Source organism: Uranotaenia lowii, chromosome 1 (assembly GCF_029784155.1).
Source record: "Uranotaenia lowii strain MFRU-FL chromosome 1, ASM2978415v1, whole genome shotgun sequence".
In the NCBI taxonomy this organism is placed as follows: domain Eukaryota; kingdom Metazoa; phylum Arthropoda; class Insecta; order Diptera; family Culicidae; genus Uranotaenia; species Uranotaenia lowii.
The window spans coordinates 3,724,633-3,737,189 of NC_073691.1; the positions used below are offsets into that span (position 1 = coordinate 3,724,633).

At 43.5% G+C, this 12,557-nt stretch overlaps 2 protein-coding genes and 1 long non-coding RNA gene across 3 annotated transcripts in view; 2 read left to right on the top strand and 1 right to left on the bottom strand.

Annotated features, from left to right (window-relative positions):
- The first annotated feature begins 229 nt into the window (after positions 1-229).
- On the top strand, positions 230-6,466 carry LOC129742598 (uncharacterized). The gene is made up of 2 exons (XM_055734519.1): positions 230-4,223; positions 5,157-6,466. The coding sequence occupies exons 1-2, from the start codon at positions 230-232 to the stop codon at positions 6,464-6,466; spliced, it is 5,304 nt and encodes a 1,767-aa protein (XP_055590494.1).
- Positions 6,467-8,833: 2,367 nt separating this feature from the next.
- Positions 8,834-9,761, bottom strand: LOC129738490 (uncharacterized). Its single transcript, XR_008735521.1, has 3 exons — positions 9,695-9,761; positions 9,384-9,636; positions 8,834-9,320 (listed from the first exon to the last, which is right to left on the bottom strand). It is a non-coding gene; the product is annotated as an uncharacterized LOC129738490 (long non-coding RNA).
- A 1,426-nt stretch (positions 9,762-11,187) lies between these two features.
- LOC129742682 (E3 ubiquitin-protein ligase Ubr3-like) overlaps positions 11,188-12,557 on the top strand; it is a 103,822-nt gene continuing 102,452 nt past the window's right edge. Inside the window, exon 1 of the mRNA XM_055734623.1 lies at positions 11,188-11,780. The gene's annotated coding sequence lies outside the window, so the exon portion shown is untranslated. The remainder of the gene's footprint in view (positions 11,781-12,557) is intronic.

Consider the following 12,557-nt stretch of genomic DNA (forward strand, 5'->3'; position numbering starts at 1 on the left):
AACTAAAGCTAAAATTACAGAAACACACACTATACATAACCTCAATTACCCTAACTTGTTCGGGTGTGAAGTAGCAGCTGAACACTGAAAAAGTAAGAAACATTGTAATTCAAAATTCTAAAACATGCAACTAAAATCTGAATTAAATTACAGCTTGAAGCTGTGCAAACTGCTAGCGAGATTCAGCGTTTTTCTTTCACACACCCGCAACAATTCTTCAAGTTTTTCAATGGCCGAATTCACCGACACCGTCCGGACCAGCACTCCAGTGCCAACAGTGGAGCAGTACAATTGCGTCGCTTGCAATAAACCGGATTCCATGTGTGACATGGTGCAGTGCGACACCTGCGATCAGTGGTGGCACCAACTCTGTGCCGGCGTGACGAGTTCTATTGAGAAGGTCCCCTGGAGCTGTCGGAACTGCATTCCGGATGGTAGCGTGCATTCTGTTACATCTCGCGCGCGCCAGACCGCTCTCCAGTTGCAGCAGCTCGATGCACAGCGCGCACTGGAACGCCAGGCTAGTAAAGCGAAGCTTCAGGCGGAACTGGACGATATTGCTGCGGAACAGCAATATGTTCAAGACAGATTCAATCTGCTCCAGGAAGACAACGGTCAAGAAGAAGAACAAGAAAGCATTAGGAGCCAAGGCAGTCGCAGGGGCAACCGCCTGCGAGTGGAAAACTGGCTCAACAAAACGCAAACTCCAAGTGGTCAGCCGCAGCCGCCGATGAGCAGCGCGATCACCGAGCAACAACCGAGGGAAGTCCTCACGAGGATCCAGCAGCAAGGTCGAAGCACTGGCGCGTATCCGAAAAACAGCGCAGGAAGAAATCCATCCGCATTTCTCAACCAAAATGTCAAACCTTGGCCAGATAACCAGGAATGGAATTCCTGGTCCGTCATGGGTGTTCATCAGTGGGAATCCGTCCTGCTACAAAAAGGCCGTTTACAAATGGAGGGTCCCAAAACCAAATCGTTTGGTATTCAACAACATTCAACAGGAAGTGCCAACGTAGGTGCTAGGTCGAGTCAGGAGCACCTTGGTCTTGAATATCAGCCGTCGAACCAGCCAAATCCGGCCAGCCGGGCAGCAAAATCCAGACCAATTTTCCCATCACTAGTTCCGTTGGCCCCACCTCTTGCCGCACCAATTCAGCTTGCCTCCCAGGTCGATGCGGGGATTACCACCGGTACCTCAGGACAAATTCCAACTTTTACGAGATCCGGTTGTCATTCAGCCCCTCGGATCACACCAGCAGCTAATCCCTCGGATCAATTCGAGCCGGAAACACCGAGAAGAAACCCGTCGCATCCGTCGACGAATCCAGGGGCACCGACCGACTTCGGGCATCGTGTGCCAAATCAGTCCAGCCATCAACAACGTTTCGCCCAGCAACCGTGGCAGCCGATCAACAACAGACAACAGCCAGCAACAAGTACGGTACCACTTCCACCCTTCAGGAACCACATCAACGAACAAGGTAAGACTGCTCCAATGTATGCCCCAAATGAAAATGAAATGCCTGCCCCTGAATATGACCCCCTCGAGCCTTTAATGAACCAATTAGGCCTTGAGCCAAATGAACGCCCACAATACACCCCATTTATAAATACCTACCAACCATCTCAATCACAACTTGCGGCACGACAATTAATGGCCCGTGATCTCCCCATCTTCGATGGCAATCCCTCTGATTGGCCAATATTTGTGAGTACTTTCACCAACACCACCCTCGCCTGCGGTTCTTCTCCCGTGGAAAATCTAAACCGTCTACAACGCTCCTTGAAAGGTGCTGCCTTAGCAGCCGTTCGCAGCAAGCTCATGCTCCCTGATGCTGTTCCGCTCATCATGAAGACTCTTCGCGCTTTCTACGGCCGTCCCGAATCGCTTATCAATTCCCTCTTGGAAAAGATCCGCGTCTTACCAGCTCCAAAGCCCGAGAACCTGGGGTCACTGGCCGACTTTGGAATGGAGGTGCAGAATCTTTGTGACCACATTGAAGCAGCGAATCAACAAGCACATATGAACAATCCCTCTCTCTTATCGAAACTTGTTGAAAAATTACCGGCGTTTGCTGCATATCAGTGGGCAGTCTACAGCAGTGGTTTGGCGAGTGTCAGTCTACGAGAATTTGGTGATTTCATGTCGGATTTGGTCAAGCATGTCGGTAAGGTGACAAAGTATCGTGGGGCGTTAGTGAAGGAAGACAAGCCTAGGGCCAAGCGTGGCGCTCTTCACACACATTCAGAAACACCAACTACATCGAAGGAGGTCGCTGTTCCGAAAAAGTGTTCGCTTTGTACTCAGAATCATCCTCTCAAAGATTGTCCGAAATTTAAGTCATTGGATGTCGATGGTCGTTGGCATACGATACAAAGGGAAGGTATTTGTCGCAATTGTTTAAACTACCATGGTCGAAGGTCGTGTCGCAGCAACAGTCGGTGTGGAATCGAAGGCTGCACAACTCGTCATCATCCTCTGCTCCATTCAAATCGCTCCTTCCAAAACAAGTCATCCGCATCAACATCCAATAATCGATCAAATCCTACTCCATCAGCTCCGGTGCAGAAAGCACCAGTATCCGGTGAATGTCTAACACATCGTAGCCCAGAACACAAGTTCCTCTTCCGTATACTTCCGATAACAGTTCATGGTGCAGGAAAGTCAATTGATACACATGCCTTTGTTGATGAAGGATCCTCTCTCACACTTGTTGAGCAATCTCTTGTTAAAGAATTAGGTGCGAAAGGAACTCCACGAGTTTTATGTTTGACATGGACAGGCAAAATATCTCGAACTGATAGAGAATCGGAAGTTTTAGACTTGACTATCTCCGGCCAGAACAACATGAAAGTTTGTTTGAAAGATTCACGTACTGTCAAGAACTTATCCCTGAGCAAGCAATCTCTCGATTTTTCGCATCTTTCCGAACAATTTCCGCACCTGAAAGGGCTTCCTGTCGCTTCGTATACCAATATAACTCCTCGTTTGCTCATTGGTTTGAACAATCTCAACTTAACTGTCCCATTGCGCATTAAAGAAGGCCAGCCAGGAGCGCCTACAGCAGCAAAAACAAGGCTTGGTTGGTGCTTGTATGGCGGAGTAGCGGAGAATAGCTCATTATCCATGGTCAACTACCACACCTGTTCATGTACGGCCGACAATTCTTTGCACGATCTAGTTCGGGATTATTTCAGAAGAGAAGACGTAGGTGTATCACCTGCGATACAGATAGAGTCAGATGCTGACACAAGAGCACGGCGTATTCTGCAGACAACTACGTCACGATGTGGTGATCGATTTCAAACGGGTCTACTCTGGCGATTCGACGAATTTGAACTTCCGGACAGTCGCCCGATGGCATACAAACGCTGGGAATGCTTGCAACGTAGAATGAACCGTCAGCCTCAGTTGCGACTCAATCTTGAACTGCAAATAAAGAGCTACATCGAAAAGGGCTATGCCCACCGTGCAACTGAAGAGGAGCTGATCAATGCCGACCCGAGACGCACTTGGTTTCTTCCGCTTGGAGCGGTCATTAATCCCAAAAAGCCGGAGAAGGTGCGCATGATATGGGACGCTTCCGCCACAGTAGACGGAATTTCCCTGAACACAATGCTATTGAAAGGCCCTGACGAACTCAATCCTCTACCTTGGGTCCTTTTTCGTTTCCGGCAATTTCCCGTGGCCATTTCAGCGGATATTGCGGAAATGTTCCACCAGATTAGAATTATCGAAAAAGACAGGCAAGCTCAGCGCTTCCTCTGGAACCCTGATCCACAATGTCAACCAGAAGTTTATACCATGAACGTAGCTACCTTCGGTTCCACCTGTTCTCCCGCATCTGCGCACTACGTTATGACTCTGAACGCCAAGCAAAACGAAAAACAATATCCCAGGGCAGTAGAGGGAATAGTAAAAAGAACCTACGTTGATGATTACGCAGATAGTTTTGAGAACGAAGAAGAAGCGTCACGAATAGCGGGTGAAGTCAAATTGATTCATGCCAAGGGCGGATTCAACATAAGAGGCTGGATGTCTAACAGTTCTAAGGTCCTCGAAAGCCTCGGAGAAGCCGAAACCTCACAGCCGAAATCGCTAAACTTGGAGAACCCAAGGGGTTATGAACGCATCTTAGGTATGCACTGGACGTCGAAAGAAGATAGCCTGGGGTTCTCGACCATTCTACCTCCAGATATCAACGAACTGCTAGCCACCGGTAACCGTCCGACAAAACGACAACTGCTACGATGCCTTATGAGCTTCTTTGATCCTCTCGGGCTCCTCGCAGCTATCATTCTCCATGGGAAGATTCTCCTCCAAGATGTCTGGAGAGCAGGAACGCAATGGGATGAGCCAATAGACAACAATGCCTTCGAAAAATGGTTACGGTGGACGAAATGTTTCCCGAAGATTGCCGAAATTTCCATTCCTCGCTGTTACTTCCAAGAAGCATCCCGGGAACTTTATCAAGACCAGCGGTGTTTAAACTCGCCTCGGAAAGAATCATTCGGCTGATTTTTTCCGAGTTTAACTTGTTGTGTGCAGATTGATTTTATCTTCGTTCCAATCATGACGTGATTGCACACAAAACGAAGAGAACAGTTCCGAGTTGATGTTTTCCCCTCCTCGCAGGAATAAAATCACACCAATGAAACAACAGAACGAAGCTTACCGTACACGAATGCTCACGAGCGATCGTTGCCCGACGGACCGAGTTAACATTCCTCGCACCCTTCTCTCGCTCGTTTCCCGTTCCCTTGTATCTATCACTTTTAGCCACGCCCCCATGCGTTGTCCGATTGATGTGTTCGGCTGCCGAACGAAAACGATTTTTTCTTTAATTCGCTGAACTGTTCGTTTGCTTCGCTGATGTTTCTCCCCCGATTGCTGTTTACTCCTGCCGAGTTTACCCGAAGCTTACTTCCTGATGCTTTCCGAGTTGAACTTTAGATAGCGTCATTGCAGATTGAGTTTAACGAAATAAAATCGTTCTGCAAAGAAGGGCAAAGTGCGAGTATGTAGACTCGCGATTTTAACATCTCTGATCAAGACCTTGAACTCCATATTATCGTTGACGCAAGCGAAGAAGCTTACGCCGCTGTAGCGTATTTTCGCGTCTCCACTCCCGAAGGATTTATCTGCTCTCTAGTATCCGCTAAAACCAAGGTAGCCCCTTTAAAACACTGGTCCATACCTCGTCTTGAGTTGCAAGCAGCCGTGATAGGAGTTCGATTGAGGAAATTCATCGTAGACGGACATTCACTGAACATTCGACGCACCGTTTTCTGGTCTGACTCAAGCACTGTCCTCGCATGGATTCGTTCGGACCACCGACGTTACACCCAGTTTGTTGCGTGTCGTGTAGGCGAAATACTCTCGAACAGTGAAATCTCCGAATGGCGTTGGGTCCCTTCGAAACTCAACATTGCAGATCATGCTACGAAGTGGTTCCACGAGCTTGAGATCCAACAAGATTCCGCTTGGTTTAGCGGGCCCGAATTCCTGAAAGAGTCCGAAAAAAACTGGCCGCAACCTAGATCGTCTACGACTACCACTGAAGAACTCAAGGTACCCTGTCTCGTCCATCAACCTCATGAAACTCAAACAACTGTCGATTTCACCAGATTTTCTAAATGGGAAAGAGTCTTAAGAACCACTGCCTATGTGAACCGGTACATTGCCCTCAAGACAAACCGAGTGAAAAGTTTTCCAGAACATCTTGGTCAACAGGAACTCCGTGATGCCGAAAATTCACTGTTTGGGAATGCCCAATGGTGTTCATATCCTGCCGAAATGAGCGTTGCGGTTCACAATCGAGGAAAATCGACAGAACAACGAAATAATCTACCGAAACAAAGCATTCTTCGTCAAATGTCACCGTACTTGGATGAAAACGGCGTTCTTCGCGTCGACAGCCGTATCGGTGCTGCAAAACGTGTGTCAACGTGCACCAAGTATCCAGTGATTCTTCCTCAATACCATCGACTAACCGACCTGATCATAGATTTCTACCATCGAAAATACATTCACTGCAACTTCGAAACCGTCGTCAATGAGTTGCGCCAGCGATTCTACATTCCCCGTATTCGACAAACAGTGAAGCGTGTCCTTCGACAATGCCAGTGGTGCAAAATCTATAAATCCAAACCCCAGGTTCCTCGGATGGCACCTTTACCGGAAGCAAGACTTGCCGCATATACTCGTCCCTTCAGTTACACCGGGCTGGACTTATTTGGACCAATACTAGTGAAGTCTGGGAGACAAGCGCTGAAAAGATGGGTCGCCCTCTTCACGTGCTTGACCATCAGAGCTGTGCACGTAGAGGTCGTTTACAGTTTGAGCACCGAGTCATGCATTATGAGCATTCGTCGTTTCATCGGAAGGCGAGGAGCTCCAATCGAGATCCATTCAGACAATGGGACAAATTTCCGGGGCGCTGACAATATCCTGCAACAATAAGTCCGGCAGTTCCACGAAAACATGGCAGTCACGTTCACCAACGTGGATACGAAATGGGTATTCATTCCACCAGGCACTCCTCACATGGGCGGTTCGTGGGAGCGCCTGGTACGCTCTGTGAAAACAGCGCTAGAGGGTGTGGCGATATAGTCTGGTGGCAGTGGAAAAGAATACTAGAAAATAATAATAGTAATAATAATAAAAAAAATCAGGAGTCTAGCGAATAGTGTTAGTCTCTTTGAAAAAGAAACCTATATTAACAGATATTATATACAAATGAGAAATCTCGCCAACGGGTTTAATTCTATTTCGAAATGGGACTCTCAACCTAAGCGTGTGTAAATCTAATGAAGCCTTTTGAGGTTTTCAAATTAGAGTGTAAAAAAAAATAAGAACTTGATGTGTTAGTGTGCGACCGTGTACTTATGTAAAAAAAAAAAAAAACACTTGGACTGTATTCCCGACTATACGAGTAATTGTATGAGTGTGTCATGAATAGCATAGAAGTGCCACGTGTGAGTGAGCTCCACATTACGAACGTTCGCAATAATGATCCCATCTAGATTCATTCTCTAAACTATTCTTGGAGGGTAAAGTCGCGCGAAGTAAGTACCGGTTCGAAAAGTGAAAAGATGGCGGCAGATGACAATCACCACACTTGCCATTCGAAGTATTTGACTCACAAAACTGCTCGAAAATAGCAAAAGCAATTACTAGAGCTTTATTCATATCAGCCAATAATTCGTTTAATGTTGATGAACGTTAAATTTATAAAAAAAAATTGAAGCCTTATTGCCATGAAATAAGTGGATTTTGCGATACCATTAATTTTCTTAAACCATGTTGTGCATAAATACATCCAATCTCGATCATCACAGGTGCTATTTGGAATAACTTGGAGTGAAAATACAACTTCGAATTCAGATAAGTTAGTGAAAAGTTCTTCATGCATTCAATACGATAAGAGAATCTAGAAATTTAGATCTATTATACCGAGTCCATCTGGTAAATACTTTTAATACTATTATTATTTTCTAGTATTCTTTTCCACTGCCACCAGACTATATCGCCACAGAGGGGAGCATGATTCCGGGAAGAAAGTTGAACGACGAGGCCTTCTACACACTGCTGGTAGACGCTGAAGGAATCGTCAACAGTCGACCGTTGACCTACTTACCTATCGAGTCAGAAGAAGCAGAAGCACTAACACCCAACCATTTTTTGTTGGGAAGCAGCAATGGTGTCAAACAACCGGAGTCTGGGCCGATCAGCGAGGCAAATGGGTTGAGAAACGCGTGGAGCCAGATAAATCTACAACTGGATCGTTTTTGGAGTCGCTGGGTGCGCGAATACCTCCCGACCATGACGCAACGGTCAAAGTGGTTCGGTGAGACGAAACCGGTTCGCTTGGGAGACTTGGTTGTTGTGGTAAATGAAGCAAGAAGAAATGGCTGGGCTCGAGGGCGGGTGTTGGAACTGGTTCCTGGGTCAGATGGGCGCATTAGAAGGGCAGTCGTGCAGACAAATAAGGGAATCACTCGTCAATCTGTGTCCAAGCTAGCGGTCTTAGAGGTCGCACAAGGAGGAAACCCTGGATCTAACACTCCAGATACCAGTGTTACGGGAGGGGGGATGTTGGAAACTGGCATCCCTGCCTAAGCACTTTCCGACAGGCCGTTGGCAATTCGAGTTCAGTGGCTGATCATCGTTCGGAGGATACGTCATTCCTTCTCTATTTTGGCGGCACGCGTGTTTGGTGGAAATTTCCCCGAAGATTTTTATAATTAAATAGTGGTTTAGTTAAGAATAGATAGTTCAGTGTAAGTTTTTCGATCCGGTTAGCTATCGCGTTCTTGTTCATCGCGTATTAGAACCAGAGCAACAACTGCGTAAAGGTATAATTTGTTAAATTCCTAAATTCATTATTCCTAACCTAAAATGCCGGTTCTAGCAACCTCTCCACTGAATCACAGCTAAAGTAGCTGGATAGTTAATAGATTTCGTTTAAGCGATAAATGAAAAGGATAGCCAGGCCTAAAGTAATCGCGAAGGTATTTGTTATTCTAAATTAAAATTGGAAACTTTTCCTAAACTAAAGCTAAAATTACAGAAACACACACTATACATAACCTCAATTACCCTAACTTGTTCGGGTGTGAAGTAGCAGCTGAACACTGAAAAAGTAAGAAACATTGTAATTCAAAATTCTAAAACATGCAACTAAAATCTGAATTAAATTACAGCTTGAAGCTGTGCAAACTGCTAGCGAGATTCAGCGTTTTTCTTTCACACACCCGCAACAGTGAATAATCTATTATAGGAAATAATACCATTTGCATAGCAAAAAAAATTGGACTGCGCACACTGAACAAAATCGGGCTATGAGGTTTATTGGGAATTTTAGTAATTTTGCACTAAAGGAAAATCCAATACTTTTTATCAGGAGACGAAGGATTCATTTTATCGGAATTTCCAATGAATATAATAAAAAACCAAATTGATACAATTTATTGTTTTCGATGATGAAATGAATGGTTCCATGATTGCCATTTAATATGCTTTTGTTTTTCAAATGATTTTAATATTTTCTCGGGTATTGATAAGTCTGTTTATAGAAATTAATACATTTATTGATATTTTTCCACAGAATTTCTCCATAATATTATTTAGAAAAAAAAACTGCTTTCTGATTCTGGTTGTTCTGACCCGGTAGGTATAAAATCCCGAGTTCCGCCGGCCTCTCGATGCAACTTTTCATTTCCGTTTCCTGTTCAGTTTGCTTGATCATGGAAGATGATGGTGTTTACTTCCCCAGACCTTTGATGTCGTACGACTTAACCACCGCATTCTGCGACTGCAATGACAAATAGATCTGATTAAAAAATTTGCAAGTCTAATTAATTAAACATAAACTTACGGGGACATGGTGTGTCTTTTCCGAAAGTGTCTTTCTGGGGGAGAATGAAATTTCGGAGCGCCTCGTCGTACTGTTCGCAAACAAAAAAAAATCCCCCACGCCAGTAGCAGGCGTCATGAGCGGTTAACATTTCCTTTGACCGAGTTCAGATACCGTCAGGTATAGGTCAGCCCCGTTTGTTGTATTTGTCCTCGATGAGTGGATGTTCCGGCTTGCCCTCTTCCATTACGAAGTTTGCGAGAGGTTTCGCAATCTGGAATTGAATAATAATTTGAAATGAAAAATGTATAAACAATTGTGAGAAAACTTACTGGAAATATGTGATGCTTGTTTCGGCCGATGCAGTTTTTGCTTCTGGTTGTATCAAAGTATCTGCTGCTGACTATGATTTTAGGAACCATTTTAAGCTTGCTTTTGTGTTCTAAACACACAAGCTTTTCACGGTTGTTGAAGTGACTAAACCATTTCCGTAAAACTAAAATGCAGAAATTAAAATCCCACAATCAACACCAATTTGCTTAGTACTTATTCGAATACTTACTAACCATCCTTAATTATTATTAACATTGAGTTCTGAGCAACAGTGGGGCGATAATTTTGACGTTATTTAAATACTTATGGCAAAAATAACGAAACTGGGCATGGCGATAGGATAACAATCGGTAACAAAGTTAAAGCATACTAGCACAAAGCACAAAGAATGCCAGTGGAAGTTATTGATTTCTCTAATGAAATGCATACTAAATCAGCCTTTTAGATTTCATTGGAATTATTAATATTTTTCGCTGAGCTTAGCATTTAATAATGATAAGTTATAAAAACCTATAAAATTTATTGGATTTTTTGATAGCTTCTACTGGTTTTATCAATAGCGTTTAATAAACCCTGTACATTTAAAATTATTAAATCAATCTGATATATTCTATAGCTCGATTTCGTTCAGTGCACTCATAACTGCGAAATTTGTGCGATCTGTCAAATCAGTATAAAATCTGACGGTTTTCTACACGCTAACCGCTTTTCAGTTAAACTTTATACGGATAACTCCGACTGCAAAACATAGCACGAAATCCAACATTCAGTGAATGAACGCTACCGTGTCGTCGAACTCTAAACTTATTTAAACAACTACAGGTTTTCATTTTTTTCGTGAATTTGTCCGCTGATTGACCCCATCGCAAACAGTTTTTTTTTATTATTCCTTTTTCCGTGATTTTGACCGCTGATTGACCAAGCTCAAGGCAAACACAATTTTTTGTTTTATAAACAATAGATAATCCGATAATAATATTTGGTATACATGTTTGTTTGACAACTTTTTAGTAAATCATCTTTCAATGTTTTCCGCTTATTCATCCGATTGAATTTCAGTCGATAAATAATCCTTATAAAGAATAATGCTCATTATTTTCTTGAATACTGTAATTTTTTTTACAGTGGTACCCTACGGGAGCCCAAATCAGCTATCGCAGAAATAGAAAAAAAGAGTGGATCAGCAATATTTTATTTTAAGAGGGATCAGATGTCGCTTCTCTTATATGAAGGTTCACTATATTTTCAATAAACATGAACATTAAAAAAATCCGATAGGTCAGAGGTCCCTCGATGGGAATGCGCAGGGATCCACTTAAAAACATCGCAATCATCTAAACATGCAAGTTGGCAGCCCTTCCTTGATCAGCGCCGCGAAAAAGAGAAAATCGAGAGCAACAAACGCGAGGGAAGAAACGAGTCAGCCAGTCCCAAAAACCTGTCGTCCGTTTCTTTTCCGTTTTCTCTGCTCCGTCGCAGCGCAGCAAGTTTGATCATCAGAACGGTGCGAGACTTGAAGCGAAACGCTTGCTTCGATCGTTTTTTGTTCGCGTGTCGCGGGTTGAACTGGTGGAATATTTTCAGGTTTATGGGACTAGTGCTGTAGAGTGAATAGAGAAGATAAAATATCGCCTAGACCAGAAATTAGTCTGTGCGTGATAATCGATTTCGTGACTGGTGTTTCGTGCTCGGTGGTGTGAATTCATTACTGTGTATCGGTTGCAACCGAATGGTGTGCATTGTGCTGTGAAAAATCAATTTCCTTCGTTCTGGGGAAACGGTTCACGTTTTCGCCTCTTTTTCTTTTGTTGGATTGGATCCCGTCCATTCGGAATGTCGACTTGATTCTGGAACAAGTTACGTCGTCTTGTTGGTGTGTGAGTTTGTGTCGGAAGAAACGAAACAAAAAGAAGGGTTCACCCGAAAAAGTGCGGTGGCCTTCGATTTTTGTCTCCCTTTGGTTGTGGGGATAAATACCTGTTCAAGGTCTCGTGCGACTAGGAAGGACCAGGCCATTTTTGGTTGATTTGAAAGATTGAAATACGGATCGGACTTTGCTGCGACAGCTAATCCCCGGCTAAAGAAGTAAGTTTTAAGCTCAATTTTGGTACCTTATGAACGTAGAAGAAAAATAATAAACTTCCGAAGAAATCCCCGATTCTTGAAATGCGGTAATGAATCAATCAAAAGAGTGAGAGAGACAGAGTATCGTACAAGTTCGAGGATTCGCTTTCCTCAAAATGCTAACAAGTGTGTGAGCTTTGGGACGTGTGTATTTTTTTGTTTCTCGAAAAAGGGACCACGAAAATGATGAAAACGTAAGAACAACCGAGTAGAATGATGATGATGATAGCTTCGTTCAATCGTAGGTAGAAATTAGTTTCTACTAGTAGAAATTTGTGTTTTTCAATGAGCCAATGTTTTGGTCGAAACTAGTCAGGTTGTTGTTCAATGCAGAAGGTTGAAATCGATTGAAACTAGTCAAAACCGATCTAGCTCGGCTGAAAGATTCGTTTCGACCTGGTAGAAACCGATCGAAGTCTTGAAAAAAGACATGATAAACTGCTAATCCAATGCTACTTGTTTCGACAAGACTTAATTGAACAGACTTGATGATGATAGACAATTTCTACATCTGCGAATGTGTTGGTATGTGAGTGTGACAAGCAAGAACGAAACTTTTTTCAGTCTGGTTTTGCATAATGGTGTGCGTAAATTAACAAAATGCAAAATGTACTAACGTAACCCTAAAATAATCGAACAGATGTATCGGACTGTATTATTTTCTGCAATTTATAACTTCGGTAAAACTGTTTGATGAAATTACCTGTCTTCGGTTGAAAATCTGGAAGTAGATACCGT

Coding starts and splice junctions, on each gene's coding strand:
- LOC129742598 (XM_055734519.1), top strand. CDS start 230: ATGGCCGAATTCACCGACACCGTCCGGACCAGCACTCCAGTGCCAACA. Junction 4,224..5,156: donor CAACGAACTGCTAGCCACCG/GTAACCGTCCGA, acceptor TCTGCTCTCTAG/TATCCGCTAAAACCAAGGTA.